General features: G+C 37.9%; 6 protein-coding genes across 10 annotated transcripts; all 6 read left to right on the top strand.

The window, feature by feature from the left end:
• LOC105174547 (glycerol-3-phosphate 2-O-acyltransferase 6-like) lies at positions 132 to 2423 on the top strand. The gene is made up of 2 exons (XM_011096686.2): positions 132 to 922; positions 1379 to 2423. Exons 1-2 carry the CDS (start codon positions 302 to 304, stop codon positions 2261 to 2263), a joined length of 1506 nt encoding a protein of 501 aa, XP_011094988.1. The 5' UTR covers positions 132 to 301; the 3' UTR covers positions 2264 to 2423.
• LOC105174546 (BTB/POZ domain-containing protein At3g09030) lies at positions 3433 to 5866 on the top strand. The gene has a single exon (XM_011096685.2). The coding sequence runs from the start codon at positions 3580 to 3582 to the stop codon at positions 4978 to 4980; it is 1401 nt and encodes a 466-aa protein (XP_011094987.1). The 5' UTR covers positions 3433 to 3579; the 3' UTR covers positions 4981 to 5866.
• LOC105174545 (protein NRT1/ PTR FAMILY 5.5) lies at positions 7910 to 10431 on the top strand. 3 transcript variants are annotated; one of them, XM_020698144.1, is made up of 5 exons: positions 7911 to 8077; positions 8246 to 8292; positions 8465 to 8679; positions 8766 to 9301; positions 9401 to 10431. In XM_020698144.1, the coding sequence occupies exons 2-5, from the start codon at positions 8268 to 8270 to the stop codon at positions 10296 to 10298; spliced, it is 1674 nt and encodes a 557-aa protein (XP_020553803.1). In that variant the 5' UTR covers positions 7911 to 8077; positions 8246 to 8267; the 3' UTR covers positions 10299 to 10431. The 3 variants fall into 3 exon arrangements, with proteins under 3 accessions (XP_011094984.1, XP_020553803.1, XP_011094986.1); XM_011096684.2 differs by having other exon boundaries at positions 7912 to 8077; positions 8229 to 8292; XM_011096682.2 differs by having other exon boundaries at positions 7910 to 8679.
• Positions 11449 to 14714, top strand: LOC110011235 (protein NRT1/ PTR FAMILY 5.5-like). 2 transcript variants are annotated; one of them, XM_020697787.1, is made up of 5 exons: positions 11449 to 11883; positions 12122 to 12189; positions 12326 to 12540; positions 12974 to 13488; positions 13606 to 14714. In XM_020697787.1, the coding sequence occupies exons 2-5, from the start codon at positions 12165 to 12167 to the stop codon at positions 14489 to 14491; spliced, it is 1641 nt and encodes a 546-aa protein (XP_020553446.1). In that variant the 5' UTR covers positions 11449 to 11883; positions 12122 to 12164; the 3' UTR covers positions 14492 to 14714. The 2 variants fall into 2 exon arrangements, with proteins under 2 accessions (XP_020553446.1, XP_020553445.1); XM_020697786.1 differs by having other exon boundaries at positions 11451 to 11883; positions 12119 to 12189.
• Positions 14853 to 18517, top strand: LOC105174544 (protein NRT1/ PTR FAMILY 5.5). 2 transcript variants are annotated; one of them, XM_011096681.2, is made up of 5 exons: positions 14853 to 15921; positions 16075 to 16124; positions 16233 to 16447; positions 16786 to 17306; positions 17446 to 18517. In XM_011096681.2, the coding sequence occupies exons 2-5, from the start codon at positions 16100 to 16102 to the stop codon at positions 18314 to 18316; spliced, it is 1632 nt and encodes a 543-aa protein (XP_011094983.1). In that variant the 5' UTR covers positions 14853 to 15921; positions 16075 to 16099; the 3' UTR covers positions 18317 to 18517. The 2 variants fall into 2 exon arrangements, with proteins under 2 accessions (XP_011094983.1, XP_020553447.1); XM_020697788.1 differs by having other exon boundaries at positions 16072 to 16124.
• LOC105174543 (sulfoquinovosyl transferase SQD2-like) lies at positions 19535 to 24046 on the top strand. The gene is made up of 11 exons (XM_011096678.2): positions 19535 to 20222; positions 21125 to 21191; positions 21635 to 21705; positions 21858 to 21975; positions 22091 to 22164; positions 22547 to 22602; positions 22690 to 22773; positions 22876 to 22963; positions 23051 to 23128; positions 23243 to 23299; positions 23392 to 24046. Exons 1-11 carry the CDS (start codon positions 19828 to 19830, stop codon positions 23882 to 23884), a joined length of 1581 nt encoding a protein of 526 aa, XP_011094980.1. The 5' UTR covers positions 19535 to 19827; the 3' UTR covers positions 23885 to 24046.

Genomic DNA, 24085 nt, shown 5'->3' with positions numbered 1-24085 from the left:
ACAATACTATCAATCATGGTTAGACAAAATTAATGCGAAATTTTTTAATTAGTATTCATATTATTTTACTTATTATCATAATAAAAAAAATTATGTTTGTTCTAGTAGTACCGAAATTTTAATTGTAATTCGGTTCAATCAGTAAATCAAACTTGAACACCCTTAGCATTTAACTACTTGGACACTCAACTCACATCTGCCCTTATATTCAGCTTGAACATACCAAATCCTTCCTTAGTCTAATATAACCAGCACGCACACACATAAGTTGAACAACGTGTAAAACTCCTCTCTCTCAAAAATGGGCGCCCATAGGGAGTTTGAGCCGATAACAAAATGTAAGAGCAGCGAGGGGCGATCAAATCAAACCGTGGCAGCTGACCTAGACGGCACACTCTTGGTGTCTAGTAATGCATTTCCATACTTGATGCTCGTCGCTTTGGAAGCCGGGAGCCTTATACGTGCCTTGTTTCTCTTGGCATCCGTCCCATTCGTCTACTTCCTCTACTTGTTCCTGTCTGAATCCTTGGCTGTCCAAATTCTCATCTTTATCGCCTTCTCCGGCCTCAAAATTCGTGATGTTGAGCTCGTTGCCAAGTCCGTCTTGCCTAAGTTCTATGCAGAAGACGTGCACCCGGAGACGTGGAGAGTGTTCAATTCCTTTGGTAAGAGGTACATAGTCACTGCAAACCCTAGGATTATGGTGGAACATTTTGTCAAGAATTATTTGGGAGTTGATAAGGTTCTTGGGACGGAGTTACAAGTGACAAAATCGGGACGGGCCACAGGGTTTGTGAAGAAGCCGGGTGTACTTGTCGGGGACCATAAGAAAATGGCGATAGTCAATGAATTTGGCACTAATGTGCCTGATTTAGGTCTTGGTGATAGAGAGACGGATTATGACTTCATGTCCATATGCAAGGTAAGTTCACTCACAAATGCGTATTGGTGTTCTGTGACTTATTGACTCGAAATGTGGTCATTCTCTTTTGTTTTCTTAATATATTCTTCTTGGCTGACAGGAAAGAAAAGAATGCTGTGTGGTGATAATTTAGGTGGGGTTTGTGAAATTTAACATTTTCTCATCCATTCATTATTGTGAAGGTACTTGGTCATATGAGTCCATGCATATTTCATGATAGGGGTTTTTAGGGCTTCTTATCCGCGCAATGATTTGTGCATGATCTTTTGTCTCTTTATACCAAAGTGAGTGAGGCAAATTAATTTGTTATGAAGATGCTACTATAAGGCCGTGCACATTTAGTATTGACAAATTATATAGGGTATATTTATAAATTCAGAAAATTATTAATTAAATCTGAATCAATTATATAAACTTTTGATCAACAATACAATTTCTTGATTTGAGTACGTACAGGAGGGATTGATCGTGCCCAGAACAAGAACTGAACCACTGCCAAGAAACAAGCTTCTATCCCCAATCATCTTTCACGAGGGTCGTTTGGTACACAAGCCCACACCCCTCGTCGCCTTCCTCACATTCCTCTGGATGCCAATTGCCATTACTTTATCATTCGTTAGAGTTTTTCTCCACATCCCTTTGCCCGAAAGGATTGTACGTTACACCTCTATGATGCTTGGGATCAAACTCATCGTCAAGGGCACCCCTCCTCCGCCGCCCAGGCCCGGCCAAGGCGGCCGCCTCCTTGTCTGCAACCACCGGACCGTCCTCGACCCGCTTGTCACCGCCGTTGCACTCGGCCGGAAAATCACTTGTGTCACTTATAGCATAAGTAAGTTTTCGGAGTCAATTTCCCCTATTAAAACGGTTGGATTGTCGAGGGAAACAGAAAAAGACGCGGCGACCATAAAGCGCTTGCTTGAAGAAGGTGACTTAGTGATATGCCCTGAGGGGACTACCTGCCGAGAACCGTTTTTACTGAGGTTTAGTGCGCTTTTTGCTGAATTGAGCGACAGAATTGTGCCGGTGGCGGTGAACACTAAACAATGCGTGTTTTATGGGACGACGACACGGGGGTACAAGTTCTTGGACCCGTTTTTTGTTTTCATGAACCCAAGACCCACGTACGAGATCACGTTCTTGAATGAAGTGCCTCGTGAGTTTAGTGTTAGAGGAGGGAAATCGGGAATTGAGGTGGCCAATTATGTTCAGAGTGCTATTGCAGGAAAACTTGGGTTCCAGTGCACCAATTTGACTAGAAAGGATAAATATGCTATGATGGCTGGGACAGATGGACGTGTTCACTCCAAATATTCAGGCCTGATTATGCCTGCAAAATAATAAACACCGAATAGACATATATATTGTTATTTGATAATTTGTTATTGTTTGATAATGGACTGGCATTTTCCAACGTAACCACCTGCATGGGCAAGTTAAAATACTTGTATTTTGTTTGGATTTGTGTTTTAGTTTTTTGTCTTGTATTTTGAAAATAGAGAGAGAACAATAAAGATAAGTAAGTGTGCGTTGAAAATAGATAATATGTTTGGATTTGTGTTTTTTGGGGTAATTTAAAATATTTTAAAATAAGTGGTGTAGGTATGATGTTGGGATCTGGCATTGTCAAATCATATATTTTTATATATAAATATGTATATATATAAATATTTTATGTTTAATGTTGTATTTTTTGGAGACAAAAATTACTGTTTATTGTCAAATCATATCTATTTTATATTATGTATATATATATTATATATAGAAAATTGAAAAATATAAAAACACGCAGAAAATGTGTAAAAACACAAAAATAAATATTTAGTGTATTTTATCTTATCTCGAAAAACGCAAGAATACTAATGCAAAAAAAGCTTTGACATTTCAAATTTGGAGGTTCTTGACCGGATCACAAACAAGCCTTTCAGGATCACGACACTTGATTTCTATCCAAGCCGCTTATTGCCTCCTACCTCACAGAATTTGGGCCTCAACTTTCTTGATGAGGCCTAATCACATCTTAATGAATTAACGAAAGATATAAGAGTTTGATTTAATACAATTAACAATGTGAAAAGTAACATCTCCTTTGCTCTTAGTTTAGATTAATCAAAGAACGTATAATACTAACAAGACAAGAAAAACCCACAAAGCTTAATTACTCGTAGGCTGTTCCCTTCCAGTTTCACTACGAAATGGATAATTACTCATGGTTTGAGTTCTGCCCAAAAATTCGTTGATTCAGTTGGGTCTTGAGTTCTTGTTCAATTGGAATTGGATTTGGAATTGGGCCTTATCCAATACCAGAGAGATACAGACACACGATTACAGCCTTTGTCAATTGCTCTTGATTTTTGTGAAGTCGAAAACATGGACAAAATTCGATACAAACGAAATGAATAATCTATTCATTGATAGTTGCATTTGTTTTCAATTATTCTTGAAAATTAAATCAAAAGAAGAAAAATAATTGCATAAGCTAAGTGAAGATCACTGTTGAAGAGAGATCCATTATCCAATCGGCTAAAACAACTTGGTAAACTTCACTGAAACTTGGGCTCTACTTTTGTAATGCCCAAACACACCTGTATTAGCCCAGAAAGGACACATCTTTCTGAGAATTCGGTTGAAAGACGTATCCCCTAAAACTGCCGTTTATGGATGACCAAAGTCCCGACTCCACCGCCGCCGGACGCATCAAACTCAACGTGGGAGGTAAGCTCTTCGAAACAACCGTCTCCACCCTCCGCTCTGGCGGCCCCGATTCCCTCTTATCCGCCCTCTCTAACCGGCCGCCTGAAGAACCGGTCTTCATCGACCGCGACCCGGAGATCTTTTCCGTCCTCCTTTCCCTCCTCCGCTCCAATCGCCTCCCCTCCACCGCCAAACGTTTTTCCAACCAAGAACTCATCGACGAGGCCCTCTACTTCGGCATCGACTCCCAACTCAGGTCCGCACTCGCCCCGAGTCGACTCAATGGTATAGACTCCTCCCTCTTTACCACCCTCAACCCCTCCGCTGACGGTGTCGTTTCTGACTTCAACGCCATCGAATCAGATGGGTCGTTGTGGGTGGCCCACGGCGGGCAGATTTCGGTGTACGATTGGAATCTCAGCCATTCAGCAACAGTACGGACGCATTTAGACTTCATCACTTCGGTGAGAAGGATCCGACCGGAGGTTGCTGCCGTCGGTTCTCTACATGGGTCGGGCTTACACTTTTATAATATGGCCAACGGGCGCCGAGTCCACTCGACGGAATGGGTCGACCCTTCCGATGTGAGGATATACAAAGCCCGAGTCCACGCGATTGCCGACTCGGAGGATTCTGTTTTTGCTTCCTACGATTGCCAGCACGGAGAAAATTGCATCTTAATGATCGATAAATCCACGATGAGGGTTTCGTCGGAGATTGGAAGAATGCCTGGAAATTCTTCAAAAAATATGGTTCCCACAAAGCTTACGTATGTATCAGATATGGGGATTTTGCTCGGGAGTTCTGTGACATCGGGAGCATTTGGGTATTCTGGGTACATTCGATTGTGGGACCCGAGAACTGGAAATGTGGTTTGGGAAACAAATGAGCCAGGTTCCGGTCGAAGCAGTCGATTTGGGGACTCATTTGCCGATGTGGGTGTTGACTTGGATGAATTGTTGTTGTTCAAAATTTGCTCAAAATCGGGTGATTTAGCTGTGGCAGATATGCGCAAACTAAGTGATGATCCCTGGGTTTATTTGAAAGAGAAGAATCCAAGTATGAGGAATGTGGGAGGAAACAATGGTGGCAACTTTGTGATTCATTGCTATCGGAAGCAAGTGTTCATCGGGAGAGAGGGTGAGCTGGAAGTGTGGTCGAGAGTGGAGGGAAACGAAAATGAGGGGATTGTTAGTGAAGAGATGTATAGAAGGAATTATGTGGATAAAGTGACGGATTCCGAAAGAGGGGCGATCAAGAAACTAGAAGGTGGATGGGATCGGCTATTTGTGACCAGAGAAGATGTTGAGGGGATTGAGGTGTGGCAAAGTTCTTACAACTCCGGTGTGGTTGCAGTTTTATGATCACCATGGAGATGTTGATGACTTTGTAATCTGTAATAAGTTAGTGATGGTTGGGGATTATTTTGGACGTTGTTTCTCAATCACGGAAGACCATGGATTGTGCATTGAGTTGTATTCGAGTTATCCTTATGCTAATCTTGAGTTTGTGGAGTAGGGTTTTGGAAATGATACAACATTGTACGATATCAGTTACTAGACATTGTTGTTCTTTATATCTAAATATAAATGTGTTCTCTTGGCTGAATTATGTGGATAAAGTGCCAGATTCAGAAAGAGGGTGATGAAGAAAATAGGAGGAGGATGGAATTGGCTACTTGTGACTAGAGAATATGTCGATGGATTGAGGAGTGGCAAAGTTCTTACAACTCCGACTCCGTTGTGGTTGTAGTTTTATGATCAATATGGAGATGTTGATGACTTTTGTAATGTGTATTAAGTTAGTGAGATTGGGGATTATTTTGGACATTGTTTCTCAATCACGGAAGACAATGGATCGTACATTGAGTTATATTTGAGGTTCCCTTATGCTAATCTTGAGGTTATGGAGTTGGGTTTTGGAAATGCTACAGCATTGTACAATATCAGTTACTAGAAATTGTTCCTCTTTATATCTAAATATAAATGTGTTTTCTTGGCCATATTTAGTTTTTAAATATAACAGGTCTTAAAGCGAGGAATGACTGATCATCGACTTCTTTACAATGCTGGTGAATAGTATGTATGATTTGAACGTTACCAGTAAGTGTTTAGATTCGGTTGGCATTTCGTTGATGGTGACTGTGGGTGGGGCTAAAGAGAAAGCTCTGTTAATTGGTGAAAAGCCTAGGTTATGTAAGAAAGCAAAAAGACCTTGAGAGGAATCCTGTTGGTAGATTTCTTGGAGGAAGAATAGCCTTTTCTTGATTGTGTGTATCAAACCGAGCAATTGGATTGAAGTTCAAACTAGACATGCAAACGAGGAAGAGGGCCCTGATGGTTTTTTCTTTTTCTTTTTCCTGATGAATCATGGAATAGCGGCATCGTTGATAAGTGTATGCACACAGGCATGTTGTCTGATTTTTTCTTACAGTAAAGGGTTGTGTATAATGTTTCTGATATGACCAAGTTGTCTGCAAAGAGATTCTGTGTCTTTAAACTTGGTGAAATTCGCCTGGAATACATTTACATGCCTTTTGCAGCTACTATCCAATCAACCCATTATAAAGGTTTAAAATTTCATGAGTCGTTCTCAATCCGTAGCATCTGAATTTGTAATTCTGCATCCAAGCAAATTCTATCGCTAACGTGCCAAGGCTTGCAAGTCAACGTCAACTAGACTGCAAGTTGAGCCTCATGAATGTAGCAGGAGTGCCTTTATAGTTTGAGTGTTGGGGGTAATGAACTAACACGGTTTCTTATGAAACTTCCTACCCCGCAATAAACATGGGGAAGTTGAAGTAGACTTTGTGAAGAATTGAAAAATAAAGAGACATACAGCCACAATGGTTGCACTATTTCAACGCGGTCTACTGAAAGAACAGTAATTGCAGTAGTTGGCATTGTCTATCAATTGAGAATATCAACCTTAAACTGTAATTCTTCACATGAGCATTTCAATGAAGGAATTGTTGATTTTCCAGCAATCTTGTCTCACCTCAATGGTCAGACATGTGATGAATTTTGAACTCAACTTTAGACCATATGTAATCTTTTGATTTATACAAGATCTGCGATTTTCTGACAACCCTACTGTTATTATCTGAGCTGCTAAACTAAATTGCACGTCGGCTGCTGATTGCGTATAATGTTTAGCAAAGAATGAAGTCTAAATCCATCAAAGAAAGCAAGAGAAATAAACCATGCGATCCAAGGGAATTAATTGCTCTAATCTTTAGGCTAATGTCATAATTACAAGGAAAAAGGAAAAATTCGTATACTCCCTGTAATAATAGAAATATTAAAAAAAAATTCTTTAAAAATTAAAGTCTCAAATACTCCTTGTGATATAAGATAAAGTTCAAAAAATTCCCTCCATACAAAATTTGGATCACATATGCTTTGACTGCGATTTTTCTATAAAAATACTTTTGTTTTTTTTTTAATATTTTTACTCTTCTCTCACATTTAATCTATATAATATTATATATTTATTAATAATAAAATATTATTTTTTATACTAATTATTTAATTTAAATATTATCTATTTTTTATTAATAATAAAATATTATTTTATTTTATATAATAACTATTTAATTATTTATATAATAAACTATTAATTTAATTAAATTATATAAAAAATAATGCAATGGATGCGGTGAACTGAAGAGGAGTGCGCCGCGACCTCCTCACCCCTGGGCGACGGCGGTCGTCCAACGCAAGGAGGTTCATCTGCGAAGGTGACTCGGTTGCCCATCCACCAAGGGCGACCGCATTACCCAGCGAAGGGGGGTTGGAGGCAAGAGGGCTGGGGGCGAAGCAAGAAGATGATGTGGGGAAGAAGATGGGGATGGGGTTATAATAACAATTATATATATTGTAAATATATTTTAATAGTTATAAATTAAAATAATTATATATTAATTGACCTAATTTGATCAGTTGATTAGAAGGGATCTTTTAATCATTGTTTCTAAAAAAATAAGCTCAAATTAACCAGAAGGGTGTAATTATAGGGATGATTTTGATATTAAATATTTTATATGGAAATTTTTTATATTTTTATATATCACATGGTCAAAATGGACTTAACCCCATAATTATATGTTGTAGATCGTAAATTTGTTTTATTTTCACGTCCGAAATGGACTAACCTGGAATTTGGTCCAGCTATCCACTTCCCTGTTTCGGTTGGAGTTGACTTCACCCATATACAAATATTTATGAAATTCAACTTACTTTGTTTTACGCGTTGCAAGAATTTCAAAGAAAAAACAAGAATCCGCCTTGTTTTTTTGCCATTATCTGTCTTGTATACAATGAATCCCCTTCTATATATAACTAAGTGAAATAAGAAGCTACATTCTCCGACATCGCAATCCCCGTTCCGACAAGCTCTTTATGGTAACACAAGTTTCTCATCAGCCAGACTTTTTTTCTTTGTTTCCGAGGTTTTAGTTTGGTAAGTTTTTCATAATAATCTCAACTGAACTTCCGAGTTCTGCTAATCTTGGAGGTCCTTTCTCCGATTTTCATCTCTTGTTATTTTTTGTTCATTTGAGTAATCAACGACTTAAAGTATGGAAGATTGATGTAATCGTCGTGAATTGCAGTATTTTTCTTTTGGCAGAGAAGGTAAACATACAAGCTCAATGGCCACAGTTGGGAGAGTAGTTGGTAAGTACAGATTGACTCTAATGCTCCTGAGTCCTAACCTGTTCTTCACTAAAAGACATAACTCTATATTACGTTTGATACTTGTATCATTTCTTTTTCTTATTCCCTGATTAAATGGCGATTCCGTCTGGCTTCCCTTGTGATGTAATCTTGTTTTATTCCACCATTACAGTCCTGCTATGGGTGGACATACTAGCGATGTATGCCATGTACGTAATGATGGCATACTTGACCAACGTTTGGAAGCTTGGTTTCACCCACGCTGCTGCCATCGTCAACATTTTTTGGGGAGTGGTTACAGTATTGCCATTACTTCTAGCATTCTTAGTGGACACCATATTGGGAAATTACTGGATGCTCTTGATCTCCAGCTTTGCGTATAGTGCCGTAAATCCTAACCCCTCTATCTAATTCCCATCATGCTTTTTGCATATTTACAAGCTCTGAAAATGAGGGGATATTTTAATATCCAGGGATTGGGATTTTTAACAATGTCCACTCCGCCAGTTCTGTCAAATGCTATGGGAACCTGCAGCGAATACAAGCCAGAATGCATCGGCCAAGGCCAAAAAGTACTTTTCTACACAGCGTTGCCTTTAATAGCTTTCGGGATGGCTGGCCATCTGACCTCCTGGAACTCATTCATAGCTGAGCAGTTCAGCGGGGAAGAGGAAGATCTAGATCACAACACATTTTGGCGTTTCTTTTTCAGTATTTTTGCTGTTATCATCACCACAATTGTTGCAGTCTTAGCCCTCCCTTACATAAAACCATGGTCTCTTCGGTTTGGAATTCCAGCCATATGTACTCTCGTTGCCACTCTCCTGTTTTTCAGCGGCTCGTGTTCCTACAAGTATTTGAGGCCAACAGGAAGCCCTTTGACGATGTTCATCCGTGTGTTCGTGGCTGCTGCTTCCAAGTTGTTCTATACAACTCCAAGAGATGTTAAGGAACTATATGAGATCCAAAATCCCGAAATTCACTCGGTTCCCCACACAAGGAGCCTCAGGTCCATGCCTCTTCTCTCCACCAACAATTTTGTACATCAAGAACAAGGTTTCATCTGTTAATTTTATGTATGCTCACCGGATACATTCTTAATATGCAGGTGCTTGGACAAAGCTGCAATTCTGATACCTACAAAACCTCGAGAGGAACAGGAAAAGAATATGTGGAGACTCTGCACGGTTACAGAAGTGGAAGAGACCAAAACCATCATACGCATGATTCCTGTCTGGATGACTTTCATATTATGTGGTGTCGTCTCATCCATCGGATTCACCTACTTCGTTGAGCAATTAGACCACCTGAACCACAAAGTTGGGCGCCTCACAGTCCCCAGTGTAGCCCTTCTCTGGTTCTACGAGCAAGCCCAAAATCAATGCACCAAACTCTATGCTAAGTTTTCTAATGCATTAGGCGAATCAGGGTCAAGAAAGTTCGCTCCATCTTTCGGTATTGCTGTATCAATGATACTCGCGATACTTTGCTGCATCACCGCTGCCAAAGTGGAGAACCGAAGGCTTGGCGTGGTTCAAAAGCACGGTTTAGTCGACAAGCCAGACGAAACCGTTCCCATGACCATGTTCTGGTTGCTTCCGCAGTTTGTTCTGCTTGGGGCATTTAACGGGATTTTCAATTACAGCACCATTTGCTTCTTCATCGATCAATCCCCTGCCACGACACGAAATTACTTGCCGTTCTTCATTAGTGGCGTGTTTGGTGTTGGGATACTTGGAAGTGTTCTTTCGGTATTTGTTGTGGGAAAAGTGAGTGAAAGCAGAGGGAAAATGAATTGGTTTCAGCACAACCTGAATGGGAGTAGACTTGATAAGTATTACTGGACACTGGCTTGGTTGATGGCTATCAATCTTGTAATCTTTGTGGTGGTGGGTGTGTTTTATCGGTACAGAGAATCAGAGTTGGAAGATCAAGAGGGTGAAGAGTTTGGTGGGATTGATGAGCCCTACAATGATGATTCCAAGTGTTTCTGCTGCTGCTGTTAGATGTAGGACAGAATTGTTTCAAAGTTGCAAAAATTTCTGCTTTTAGACAAGTGATTTTTGTAAAAAAAATTTGAAAGTTGTAATAAAATAATAGTATTCGCAGAAAAATCACTTTTAAAATCAATTTAATTGATGAAAGAATAATTTATCTTATATGTTAAAAAAAATACTATTTTTTACTTATTTTTTAACTTGTTGCTTGTCATTAATAATTATTTTTTCACAAAATTATAAATTTTATTTCGACTAATGTTTTATATTTATGCTTTTAAAAGTATTATTTAATTTAATAATGCTCCCACTAAATAATATAATGTTCATTCATATATTTGTTTATTATTTTTGTAACAAAAGAATTATAATGTGAAACATTATAGATTAGGAAAATAAAATAGAAAAAGAAGAACCTAACCATCATAGACCAAAAGCTTCAAAAAAATTGGATCTTGATTAATAGGGAAATAGGTAGCTACCTACATTTCAAGTGATTGGTCAATAATACACTCTCACGTATCATTGCTCACCCCTTTATTTATTCACTAGAAAACTAAACAATCACGTGACTCGTTATTATTCCTAATATTCTAACCCCAACAAGTTGACGGAAAACAATTGTATATACAAAACCGACAAGTTTGCTGCATTCGGGGAAAGTTACAAATTTTTAAACTTCATTTGCAATTCCTTTAGGAAAAGCAAATGATCTGAATGAAAGAATAGGTTGTTGACAGTGTGTTTTCCAATTCCACCTACCTAAGATGTTGGGAATTTAGGATACTCACAAAAATTCACCCCTTCCGAGTAATGGCAAGTCCAGAAAGCAAAAGATCAGTAAAGGTAATAAAATTTGAGGTAAATTAGAAATATAATTATTTATAAAAATATAAATATAAGGTGAATATCACTATAATTTATTATAGTAATATTTATTTGACCATCGTTAATTTTATAAGATAATTTATAATTTTTTAAATAATTATAATATGTTTGTAATTACGACAAATGTCATGAGGTTATATTATAATTTACATAAAATTTAAAAAGTTGTAACTCCAATCATCCTGTCAAAAACTTTTGAGTTCATCAATTGCAATACATTCATTAAAGTTGGACTGCTGGATTATTATTATCCTTTTTCGCAAACGAATTTGAATGATTTCGTGATCTGATTGACCATCACACAACTCGTTGCTTGTTGTAAGCAGTCAAAAGAAAACAGGTGGAGTGGATAGCACAAAGAAGAAGAAACGGGACCCGGAAAAAACATGTATATTGAGAACAACAGAATTGAGAAATCATAAGAGGTTGAGCTGGTTCAATAATGGCTTTGGATTTTTGAGTTGCTACTTTGTTTGTGTCTGGGGGGTCTACGCAGAGTCAACGTCAACTCAGTTTTATTTTTCTATTAGGGAGTGAACAATGAGATACTCAAAGATTAAACACTGGGAAAGGTATTTTTCTTTCCCCCCCAACTGAGCCCACCTATTCAGAATCGGATGCTATTTTGCACCAGTCAAGAAAGAGAAGAAGATTGGTTCACAGGCTGCAAGGCCTGTCACCTGTCACCCCGCTCTCTCAGTTTCAGGTACACCTCTCATCCCTCTCTGGGTGTTTGTATATCATCAGAAACACTTAGATTTGGAGTTGGAAATAGAATATGAGGTTATTGAATAATGTCTCTTGATTTTAGCTTTAAATGTATTACTTGCTTGATGTATGCAGCTTTGTTTCAGACTCCCCTGTTTCTTGATTTTAAGAATAATCTCTGGTTGAGCTTTGCCCAAGTGTTGTTCTTATTTTTTTTTCTTGTTATTTTTCAGTAGCCATTCTTCTGCAGAGAGTTGAGGTGATTAGATTTATGCAATAATGAAGAGCTTTGTCAGAATTTCCGGTAAAGAAGTAACATTTTTCCAGCGTTAATGTTCATGTGTTTACCCACTCTCATATATGGAGTTAAAACTGTGTTTTCAAGTTTATACATAGACTTGTGTGTTTACTTTTTTTTTTCGTGGTCCTATTCATTGCAGCACTGCTGTGGGCTGACATATTGGTCGGATTCGCATTTTTTGAAATGCAAAAATATTTAACTGAGGTTTGGAAACTGAGTTTTACTCATGCTGCTGGAATTTTGAATATCTGGGGAGGAATTGCTATGATATTGCCAGTTTTCTTTCTCTTCCTTGTTGATGCTTGTCTCGGAAATTTCACGATGCTCCTGATTTCTAGCACAACCTACACCGTGGTATGTTGATAAATCTTTTCACTAATCAAACGGAAGATAGATCTACCTTTTGCAAATTTAGGGTTGGCAATAATGTGCAAATTATAAACTGATTAGCTGGTGCATTGCTTTTTTCTCATCTGATGTATGTTACAAGATGAGGGCTCATTAGAAGTACATGGGCTGGGTATTCCTGATGCTATTACATTCTCTTAAGCTTCTTGAGATTTGATGTAATTCTCAATACCCCTTTGTATGTTGCCATTTATGTGCTATTGAAATTTAGCAGCCATACTTAAAGAATGAAACAACCATTGAATTATGTTCTCTATGTAAACTGGAATGAGCTCAATTGACATTGTTCCCTCGGGGCAATAGACGCATGTTGATGGAGCTGTGTCATCAATGCCTTTGTAGAATTATTTTTCGTACTTAGAACTCCACCTTTCTACAGGGTATTGGCTTTGTTACTATGTCAACCCCATCAGTTCTTGCCAGTCATACAGCCACATGCAAACAATGTATAGGTCATACCCAGAAGGCTCTCTTCTATACGGGCATGGCGCTTATAGCTGTGGGAAGTGCTGGCAATGATGTATCTGTACGCTCTTTTGGTCATGAACAGAAAGATAAACCTGACAGTTATGCATCAATAAAAGCTTGCTTAAAAATACCAGGTTTTATTCTTGTGGTGCTGATAGCGGTAATTGGAGCTATTGCACTTCCATACATAAAGCCATGGACCCTCCGCTTTGGAATTCCTGCAATATGTACTGCCTTTGCGACCTTTCTTTTTTGGAGTGGTTGGTGTACATATGATAAGGATAAACCAAAGGGCAGCCCGCTAACTAACGTTTGTAGAGTGTTTGTGGCCTCTGCTTTCAAGAAATCCAAGCCATTTCCACTCAATAATAGAGAGATTTACAAGAAAGCTGAAAATGAGTCATTTTCCCGTAGTCGTTGCCTCAGGTATGTGCTTGTCTCTTTCCCGTCACATCAGTTAGTGAGTGGTTGTTTAAGATTTTATTCCATATACAGTCATATACAGACAGTCCAGGTTCTTGTATGCTTTTCACTGTAATTCAGGTGCCTAGAGAAGGCTGCCATCATATTGCCAGGAGAAGATGAAGAGAAGAGCAGATGGAGACTCTGCTCGGTAGGAGAAGTTGAAGAAGCCAAAATTGCTGTTCGCATGATCCCTATGTGGCTCACCTTCATAGTCTGTGGGATCGTATCCTCTACTGCAAACACTTACTTTGTAGAACAAGCAAATAAAATGAATCGCAGACTTGGAACATGGAAAGTTCCTCTTCAGGTGCTTCTACTGCTATTCGAGTGGGCAAAGGCATGGTTTGATATATTGGCGAGCTGGTCTTTAAGGAAATATAAAGAATATGGAGCCCCCATAGGGATCGCGGTGGCTATGATATTATCAGTTCTATGTTGCATAACTGCTGCAAAAATAGAGACACGGAGGCTGAATGTGATTAGAAGGCATGGTTTGGTGGACCAGCCCGATAAAGAAGTCCCAATGAGCATCTTTTGGCTGCTCTTCCAGTTTTTCCTACTAGCCGGACTGGACGCCTTCCTTGAAAAGGGTGTCGGTACATTCCACGAAGAGCAGGCTCCTGAATCCATGAAGACCTACCTCGAATATTTCACTAAGGGAGTATCTGGTCTGGGATACATGCTTAGTGTGCTTACAGTTTATGTTGTGGGCAAAATAAGTGAAAGAGGAGGCAGAAGAACAAACTGGTTTCAGTACACCTTGAACAGGAGTCGTTTGGATAGGTATTACTGGGTGCTGGCAGCTCTAAGTTGTGTGAATCTACTTGCATTCATATTGGTGGCTTGGAGTTACCGATACAAGGACGAGGAAGCTTCATATCAGGGAGTGGTTGGTACGGGGGAATCTGCTTTACCCTCAACAAATGCAGATGATAAAGGTGAATGCTGTTGTTGCTGTGCTTAGAATTTCCAAATCCTAAAATTCATTCAAGATTTTATCCATTAGCTACGGTTGGGCCTTTCCCATTCTTCAACAAACCCTCATCAATGCATAATTTTTAATCAAATTAAGTCTTTTCCAATCAAATCAATCACATAACAAATGTTATACACTTGATATATGATTAATCGCGTTTTTTGAACTGTAAGCTAATTACATCACAAATATATTGTACTTATTTGGTTTACCTGTGACCAATTTTGGCCCGTATTACTATTTCCCCATGACCAATAATCTTATTAGCTCTAAAGAGAGCAACATATATATATAAAACATATATATGTATATATATATTGGCTGTCTAGGGAATTCTATCTTCTCTAATATTCTGCCAACCTTGCGTTTATAGATTTCCATACTTTTTTTTAGAATTAAATGTAATTTATCTCCTGTAATATGTAAAATGAGTAAATATTCTCGTCTAAACTACTTTCACAAACTGTTTGGCCAATTTAATCATTTGTTTTTTCAATGACAACAAGTCATCTCCCCTTAAGAAATTCAATTGGTTGGTCAACAATACAATGCAACGCATATCGTTAGCCATATCAAAAGAGACAAATTAGCATTTGGTGAAACTTGTTGTTTTTTAAGTTATTGCAAATATTTAAGAAAAAGCGATTATCTAAATGAAAGAATAAACTGATGAGAATGATTTCACACCTACCTAAGCATTTATAGAATTTAGGACACTGAGGATGTTTAGCTGTCATATGAATAATTGTACATACTCATTAATGCAGTTGTCATGTGACATAATGCAACCCACACAGATTCATCCTCAACATTTGCAGTTGCATGGCTTTTCAGGAGGGGAAATTGGTGAAAGCAAAAGATAGTTTTTCACAAAATTGGATTAGGATAAAATTAAAAGGTGGTGTTGAGATGACCTAATATATATGGTTTTTATTTTTATTTTTATTTAATCAAATATCAATACTTAACAAAGATAATTACAATAAAATCAACAATACCATAATAATGAAATCTAAACAACACCTTCTATTACAATTGATAACACATCCTATGCAGCAGATCCTATTCAATGTATATAGTGAGATTTAAATTCATGATCTCTACTCCGCCATATGAACTTATTTTGCAGCCAATTGGGTATGAATATGGATATGGGGCTCCTACTACATTTTTGGTGGGTCGATGCAAAGTCAACGTCAACTAAGTTTTATTTTTCTATGATGTACAGATAGTTGTGGTGTGAACAATAAGATTGTAAAATATTAAAAGACTATATATTATATAATACCGGGAAAGGTATTTAAATATTTCTTTTGAAGTGAGCCAGCTATTCAGATGGTATTTTATAGCAACCAAGAAGGAGAAGAAGATTGGTTCAGAGGCTGCAAGGGCTGTCTCTCTCTGGGTTACTGAAGAAGGTAACTTGATTTTAGCTTTAAATGTATTATTACTTTGTTTGGTGAATGCAACAACATTGTTTGACTCCTCTGTTTCTTGATTTTTAAGATTAATGTTTTGATTTAGCTTTGTGGAAGTGTTTGTCTTATTTCTTTCTTGTTGTTTTTCAGCAGAGACGGAGAATAGATTGATTCAAGAATGAGGAGCTTTGTTAGAATTTCTGGTAAAGAGTAACATACACTTTTCCAGCTTTTATGGTCATGTGTTTACTCTTATCAAGATTAAACATAGACTTGTGTGTTTATTTTGTTCTTGCTCCTATTCATTGCAGCACTGCTATGGGCTGACATATTGGTTGGATACGCATTTTTTGAAATGCAAAATTATTTAACTGACGTTTGGAAACTGGATTTAACTCATGCTGCTGGAATTTTGAACATCTGGACTGGACTTTCAATGGTATTGCCAGCTTTCTTTCTCTTCCTTGTTGACGCACGTCTCGGGAATTTCACGATGCTCGTGATTTCTAGCATTGCCTACACCGTGGTAAGTTGAAGAATAGATCCATCTTTTCGAAATTTAAAAGTTGGCGTCTGATGTGCAAATTTTAGACTCATCAGCTGGTGGATTGATTTTTTCTGGTCTGATGTATGTAATAGATTTAGGGCTCATTGGAAGTAGGTGGGCTGGGTGTTCATATTGATATAGTTCTAATCCCTTTATAGCTTTCCATTTATGTAATACTGAAATTTAGTGGTCCTTTTCAACCATTTATGTGACTATGTCATTGTTCCTCGCTCGGCAATGCATGCTTACTGATTGAGTTGTCTCATTACCGCCTTCATTGAGTTATATCATGTACTTTAAATTCCACGTCGTTGTAGGGCATTGCGTTTGTTACAATGTCAACCCCACCCGTACTCGCCAATCGTACAGGCACGTGCAAACAATACCAGCCAGAATGTATTGGTCATACCCAGAAAGTTCTCTTCTATGTAGGCATGGCATCTGTAGCCGTGGGAATTGCTGGCAACCTTGTCTCTGTACATCCTTTCCGTGAGGAACAGGAAAATAAATCTAATAGTAATCCGACGATAGATTTCTTAAAAATACCAGGTTTTATTCTTGTGGTGCTGATACCGGTAATTGGAGCTATTGCACTTCCATACATAAAACCATGGTCCCTCCGGTTTGGAATCCCAGCAATATGTACCGCGGTTGCTACCTTTCTTTTTTTGAGTGGTTGGCGTGCATATGATAAGGCTAAACCGCAGGGGAGCCCCGTATCTAACGTTTGCAGAGTATTTGTGGCCTCTGCTTACAAGAGATCCAAACCATTTCCGCTTGATTCTAGAGATCTTTACAGAAAAGATAACGAGTCATTTTCCCGTACTCGTTTCCTCAGGTATTTAATTGTCTATTTTCCATCTATATATATCAGCTAGCCAAGTACCATTTTATTGCATTGCATGTATATGAATCGGCTAGCCTGAGAACAAACCATGCAGTGACAGTTTCTTGTATTTCTTTTCACTACAACTCAGGTGCCTAGAGCGAGCCGCCATTATATTGCCAGATGTAAGTCGAGAAGATCAAGAGAATGATAAATGGAGACTCTGCTCAGTATCACAAGTCGAAGAAGCCAAAATTGCTGTCCGCATGGTCCCTATGTGGCTCACCTTCATAATTTGCGGCATCGTATCCTCTGTTGCAAACACTTACTTTGTAGAGCAAGCGAATAAAATGAATCGCAAAGTTGGAAAATGGAAAGTTCCTCTTCAGGTGCTTCTACTGCTAAACAAGTGGGCAAAGGTATGGTTCGGTGTATCGGCCAACCGGTCTTTAAAGAAATATAAACAATATGCAGCCCCCATAGGGATTGCAATCGCTATGGTGTTCTCAGTTCTATGTTGCATAACGGCTGCAAGAGTAGAGACAAGGAGGCTGAATGTGATTAGAAGGCATGGTTTACTCGACAAGCCTGACGACGAAATTCCAATGAGTATATTTTGGCTGCTTTTCCAGTTTGTCCTACAAGCCGGGCTGGAGGCCTTCCTTGAAAAGGGCGTTGCTGCTTTCTACAAGGATCAGGCTCCTGATTCCATGGAAACCTACATCGAACATTTCACTTATGCAGTGTCTGGTCTGGGATTCATGTGCAGTGTGCTTACAGTCTACGTTGTGGGGAAAATAAGTGAAAGAGGAGGCAAACCAAACTGGTTCCAGCCCACGTTGAACATGAGTCGTTTGGATCGGTATTACTGGGTGCTGGCAGCATTAAGTTCTGTGAATCTACTTGTATTCATATTAGTTGCCTCAATGTACAGATACAAGAACAGGGAAGCTGGAGACGACTACGCCGTTGATACAGGAGAATCTGCTGCACCCTCTGGTATAAATCAGAATGATGATTGATGTTTGTTGGATATTTTGTTACTGTCGTAATTACTAATTAGAGAGTTTGTGTTTCTTGAATTCTTCAACATTCTTTAAACTTTGGGTTCAACTCATTTTCTTGATTCTAAAGATTTGATCTTCTGCTTCCTTTGGGCCATTCCAGGCCGAATTAGTTGTTACTGGCTGTCATCTGTCAATGCAAATCCATATTCTCTAAAATCTTGCAATTCATTTGATTTGTGGTTTTCTTATTATAAATGGACTAGCATACAATTCGTGCTATTCTAAAAAATTATTTGGATATATTATAGATATATATATACATATTTTGGGTAAATTACAACTATTCCTATAAAATTCGATATAATTACAAATATTTTTTATTATTTGAAAAATTATAAATACCTCCTCAAATGAAAAATAATTATGTAGTCCTTGGAAAGAGAAATGGACAATACTATTTTACTTTTGTTGAATTCTTTTAAAAAAATAAAAAATATTTGAAAAAACGTAAAAAGAAATTAAGAGTGGGTAAATAAATAATTTAGAGAGAATATTAGTCATAAAAATATTTTAAAAAAATATAATATATATAATTATAATTTACAATGCAAAAGGGTATTTTGATCAATTCACCACAAAAATTGGATGGAAATATAAAGAAATGGGCTAGTTGTTAAACGAGTATTTATAATTTTTTAAATAATAAAAATATATTTATAATTATGCCGAATTTTATGAGAGGTTGTGTAATTTGCACTTTGTTTTTTTTTTTTTTGATCATAAAAGGTCTAAATATTATTGTGAATGTTATTAGGATTGGGAAATAACAAATGATTCAATAACTATTAACTAGAAACCATAATTGTGAAATCAACCACCTAATTTGCAGACATATAAATTAATGACAATTAAATACTTAACCTACGAATCCGTTGTGAAATTACTAATACAAACTCCAATAATCAATTATACTAAAAAAGATGCTGCAGATGCGTATGATAATTGCACAAGAAAAGGAGAGGATATTCAAAGGAATATCTCTTGCCAGCAAATTCAACTTGTGCCTCTTCAGCTCATGCCAATTTGTGTCCAAAAACATGATAACTTCCATCAACAACATAAATTTAACATTTCCAGGTTGAAAGCTGATGACATTTAATTTTCTTAATTAGAGAAGAAAATCAAAGGTTTCTATATTATCAAAATGACCCCACAAGAATGCGAAAATTAGAGTAATGCATCTTGATCCATTGATTGGAGGCAGAGCATATGCTCCTCCGTGTTCAAAATTATTCCCCAACCCTCTCCCAGGAAAAGAATATCCATTTGGAGAGTCTCCTCCCATGGCCCCCCAGATTCTCCTTTCTCTCTGTTCTTCGCATCACTTGGCATTTATCAAATCCAAAAACTAACCCACAAGGAATCAAGAAAAACCCAACCCCCTCCAAAAAATTCTTTCTTCCAATTCACCAGCAGTTTTTACACACAGTAGGATTAGTATTTAACTTCATCAAACCAAAATCATCATGTCCACCTCTTCTCTCTCTATAAATCCTGCTCTCTCTCCTCCCCCCTTCTTTGCTTCTACTTCTTCTTCTTGCTCGTATAAGTATACTCCTACAGTCTTTGCTTCCAAAGTTTCTTGCTTTTGTACATCCGGGACATCGAAGCCCATTTGTCAAATTTGTGTAAAGGTTCAATCTTGGCAGTGTAAACGGTCCAAAAAGAGTAAAGAGCTCACAGTTTTGAAAATTAGACCCTTTCATCGAAGACCCTTTGTAGCAGCTTGCACTGGCAGCAACATGACTATTCGAGAGTATGGAGAAGAAGAGGAAGAGGAGAACCCTCCTCCTTTGCTGGAGTCTGAGATGAATTCTAGGCCTCGACGCATTGCTCTCTTTGTTGAGCCATCTCCCTTTGCGTGAGTCTTTCATTTTGGCCATTCATTATTGATTCATGTGTGCTTGCTGTTTGAGACCATGTATGATGCTTTCGCTGCCAAGATTTTGTTCTCTTATTCACCTTTGTGTTTCTGATAGTGAATGGTTCTTCTGTTGGATGATATGATTTTATAGGTGGATTAAGGTTGTACTAGGTTTCAATATTAAGTTGTTACCTTTGCTAATGACATAAAGACTTGAGAAGCCGTCGTGACTATACTTGATGATTTCTTGACCTCGTTGCAGCCATGTCTAGGTAGATTTGCAGTTCTACTTAGGACATCATTAGGTTGCTAAATTGTCAGTCCAATAGCTTAGGATATCCTCAATATTCACTAGTTGAATGTATAAGTAGTTTGGTTTGCAATTGAATATGCACAATTAATCTTCATTACGTTTTTTGGGGGATAAAAAGTAATGCTCGTATTGTGAAAAATACACTCATCAGTTGTTTAGTCTGTAGTTCTCCTTAGCCATCAAGCTTGCTGCAGCCTAACCTTTATACAACCCTGTTATATCAACATAATATGTATGTCTTGTAACATTTGTACTCTTATCCCCTACACATGTTGGTTTGAAACTTTGTTTTTGCTCATCACCCAATGTGTTTTTGCCGCTCTATGTTCTGTTTTACTCTGGCCCACATATGTAGTCCACACCAACCATTTTCTTTTACAAAGAGTTGACTTTGGTAGAGTATTTTCGGCTCGTAATGAATAAGTTAGTATTTGCTATCACTTTTGTGTTTCATGATTTGAATATTTGATTTGTTTAATATTTTAATTCAAATAGCTTCTGCTGTTATATTTCTTATATTCATGCATTATCTTGTTTTCAAGTCCTGTTTTTTCATGAACGATATGTGTTGGATTTTTCTGTGCAGTTATGTCTCTGGTTATAAAAACAGGTTCCAGAATTTCATTAAGTATCTACGTGAAATGGGGGATGAGGTATTTTCTCTTCTTTTTTGTGGTTGTTTCCAACTTTCCACTTACTAATTAGAGAAGTTAGCAGATTTTTATTTCCATTTCTGTGAGGTTGAGCTTCTGTTCTGGAAAAGTCAAGCAACTTGATGTTTTGTGTTGCAAATGAGATCACAAAATAAGTTCTTTATTATATGAAGTCATAGTACCAACCTCAACTATACGGCCTATCCATAATATTTTTTTCTTATCTCAATTTCTCATTTGACTTGGACTTATAGGTGTCTTTACCTTACATCATTAGGCTCAGATTATTTGTTAATGGGCATATCAAATGATGTGATTACTGTCTAGAATGTTGACAGGAGTAAATGTATGATTGTGAAATCTTTTTATATGAATGTGTATATGTTCTTTGGATGTTCCTATGCATTTTAATTTTGAACTGGCATTTGGAATCTCCGGTTCAGGTCATGGTAGTGACAACACATGAAGGAGTACCGGAAGAGTTTTATGGAGCTAAATTGATTGGCTCAAGAAGGTCAGGCGCTTGAGTTATTCTCGATGAAAGATGACATCACCGTCATTCTTTAATCTCGACCATACCAGCTGATAATGTGACTTAACTTTAGCTCTTTGTCAACAAAAGCTACCTTGATCTGATGAAATAATGCCTTTGAATTCTCTTTGCAGCTTCCCCTGTCCGTGGTACCAAAAGGTTCCCCTGTCACTAGCACTCAGCCCAAGAATAATCTCAGCGGTGGCCCAATTCAAGCCTGATATTATACATGCATCATCTCCTGGTATTATGGTATATGTCTAGCATCTGCTTCTTTTAGTACTTCTTACTTAGGCAAGTATTGTGATGGCTTCATCAAAAGAATTGACTCGTGATGCTCCATTAATTGTTTCTACATGTCTTGTAGGTATTTGGCGCTCTCGCCATTGCAAAATTACTATCTGTACCTATAGTGATGTCATATCACACCCATGTCCCTGTGTATGTCGAAATACTCTTTTGCTTTCATATTCTTTTCTTTTCTGGTTTACATCAAGATTCAGTAACTTCACATTAAACTTACTCCAAATGTCTAAATGTATTGTGACACGCTTTTCGTCTTGTTTCTCTTGAAAAATTTATAATTTCTGGTTGGTTACCTGATTACATACCTGCTCACAGTCATGCATAAAAATGTGTTCGGTGTAACTGGAATCTTGAATTATAAGTAGGGGCTATGGTACAAATGGATCTACATTCAATGCCGCAACTGAATAAATACAAAATATTTTTTTGCACGTTGCTTCTGGTTCATTATGGTTTCACTTTTTTCATGGATTCATCTATTGAGATTTTGTTCTGATTATAAATTTGTATTCCACAGATATATTCCCAGATATACCTTCAGTTGGCTGGTCAAACCAATGTGGTTAGTTATAAGTAAGTGAGATTCATCTCCTGCCATGATTTTCCCAATTGGGCTTTCAGGTTGTGGATGATTATAAAAATTGAATAATTTTTCATTAGAATTTCTACATAGAGCTGCCGATCTTACGCTGGTGCCTTCTGCTGCTATTGCAAAGGATCTTGAAGCCGCAAGAGTAGCAGCAGGTTAAAATTAACATCCTTAACCTGGTTGATTACATCCAAATAGATCAGTTACACATGCAACTATGCAAGTGAAATTGTTTGAACTATCTTTGCAAATTGCAGCTAACAGGATACGCCTCTGGAATAAGGGTGTTGATTCTGATAGCTTCCATCCGCGGTTTTGCTCTCACGAAATGAGGTTAAGATTAAGGTAACAAGCTCCTGTCATCACTGTAATTTCAATTACCTTGAAATATGATGGCCCAATTTTTGCTAACAAAATTTCTTCTTAAACCAGCAATGGGGAACCCGACAGACCACTGATAGTTCATGTAGGACGGCTTGGAGTTGAGAAGAGCTTGGATTTCCTCAAAAGGTATTGCTTTCAGTTTTGATGGAGAGTTTTAATTGTAGAAGTGCTATGCTTAGATATACCATCTGGAGTTTGTTACTTTTGAATTGACCACTCAAATGACACGGTTGAAAACAGGGTAATGGATGGGCTTCCAGAGGCCCGAATAGCGTTCATTGGGGACGGACCATACAGGTGAGATCAAAGATGTTTGTATAGTAAAATTGACAGTCCGGTCAAAATATTAGTTCACGCTATACTCGTTGCTTTTTGTTTATTTCTCGTAGAGAGGAGCTGGAGAAGATGTTCTCCGGCATGCCTGCAGTGTTTACAGGGATGTTACAAGGAGAAGAGCTTTCTCAAGCGTACGCCAGTGGAGATGTTTTTGTCATGCCTTCAGAATCCGAGACGCTTGGACTTGTTGTTTTGGAGGCCATGTCGTCTGGACTTCCAGTAGTTGCTGCTCGTGCTGGAGGTATCCCAGATATCATTCCCGAAGATCAGCAGGGAAAAACAGGCTATCTGTTTAATCCTGGAGATCTTGATGATTGCTTGAGCAAACTGAAACCCCTTCTGCACAATCAAGAACTTAGAGAAACTATAGGGAAAGCAGCACGTGTAGAAATGGAGAAGTATGATTGGCGAGCAGCCACCCGGAAGATACGTAACGAACAATATAATGCCGCCATTTGGTTCTGGAGGAAGAAGAGAGCACAGTTCTTGCGACCATTCCAGTGGTTATTCCGTCGGGTGTTCCGGGCCCCTGCAATTGAAATGTAAAGCTTTCATTATTTGCTGCGTTCGTATATCAGATGAAGGTATATTCTGAGGAAGCTTGTTTTCTAAAATGAAACCTCCAATTTGCTGATTGCTTGTATTCACAACTTGGATAGTTGCCTGTTGTATTCTATCTTTCATTCATTACATTGATGATTTAGGTCTCATGCCACTGTTTTAAAGTTTATTAAATAGAAACGGAAA

Source organism: Sesamum indicum, linkage group LG11, assembly GCF_000512975.1.
Source record: "Sesamum indicum cultivar Zhongzhi No. 13 linkage group LG11, S_indicum_v1.0, whole genome shotgun sequence".
NCBI lineage: Eukaryota > Viridiplantae > Streptophyta > Magnoliopsida > Lamiales > Pedaliaceae > Sesamum > Sesamum indicum.
The sequence above is the reverse complement of the archived record's forward strand: the minus strand, read 5'-3'. Positions and strand labels throughout refer to the sequence as shown.

Coding starts and splice junctions, on each gene's coding strand:
- LOC105174546 (XM_011096685.2), top strand. CDS start 3,580: ATGGATGACCAAAGTCCCGACTCCACCGCCGCCGGACGCATCAAACTC.
- LOC105174544 (XM_011096681.2), top strand. CDS start 16,100: ATGAGGAGCTTTGTTAGAATTTCTG. Junction 16,448..16,785: donor CTAGCATTGCCTACACCGTG/GTAAGTTGAAGA, acceptor ACGTCGTTGTAG/GGCATTGCGTTTGTTACAAT. Junction 17,307..17,445: donor TCCCGTACTCGTTTCCTCAG/GTATTTAATTGT, acceptor ACTACAACTCAG/GTGCCTAGAGCGAGCCGCCA.
- LOC105174545 (XM_011096682.2), top strand. CDS start 8,407: ATGGCGATTCCGTCTGGCTTCCCTTGTGATGTAATCTTGTTTTATTCC. Junction 8,680..8,765: donor CCAGCTTTGCGTATAGTGCC/GTAAATCCTAAC, acceptor TTTAATATCCAG/GGATTGGGATTTTTAACAAT. Junction 9,302..9,400: donor CCCCACACAAGGAGCCTCAG/GTCCATGCCTCT, acceptor CTTAATATGCAG/GTGCTTGGACAAAGCTGCAA.
- LOC105174543 (XM_011096678.2), top strand. CDS start 19,828: ATGTCCACCTCTTCTCTCTCTATAAATCCTGCTCTCTCTCCTCCCCCC. Junction 20,223..21,124: donor GTTGAGCCATCTCCCTTTGC/GTGAGTCTTTCA, acceptor TTTTCTGTGCAG/TTATGTCTCTGGTTATAAAA. Junction 21,976..22,090: donor CATCATCTCCTGGTATTATG/GTATATGTCTAG, acceptor CATGTCTTGTAG/GTATTTGGCGCTCTCGCCAT.
- LOC110011235 (XM_020697787.1), top strand. CDS start 12,165: ATGAAGAGCTTTGTCAGAATTTCCG. Junction 12,541..12,973: donor CTAGCACAACCTACACCGTG/GTATGTTGATAA, acceptor ACCTTTCTACAG/GGTATTGGCTTTGTTACTAT. Junction 13,489..13,605: donor TCCCGTAGTCGTTGCCTCAG/GTATGTGCTTGT, acceptor ACTGTAATTCAG/GTGCCTAGAGAAGGCTGCCA.
- LOC105174547 (XM_011096686.2), top strand. CDS start 302: ATGGGCGCCCATAGGGAGTTTGAGCCGATAACAAAATGTAAGAGCAGC. Junction 923..1,378: donor ACTTCATGTCCATATGCAAG/GTAAGTTCACTC, acceptor GAGTACGTACAG/GAGGGATTGATCGTGCCCAG.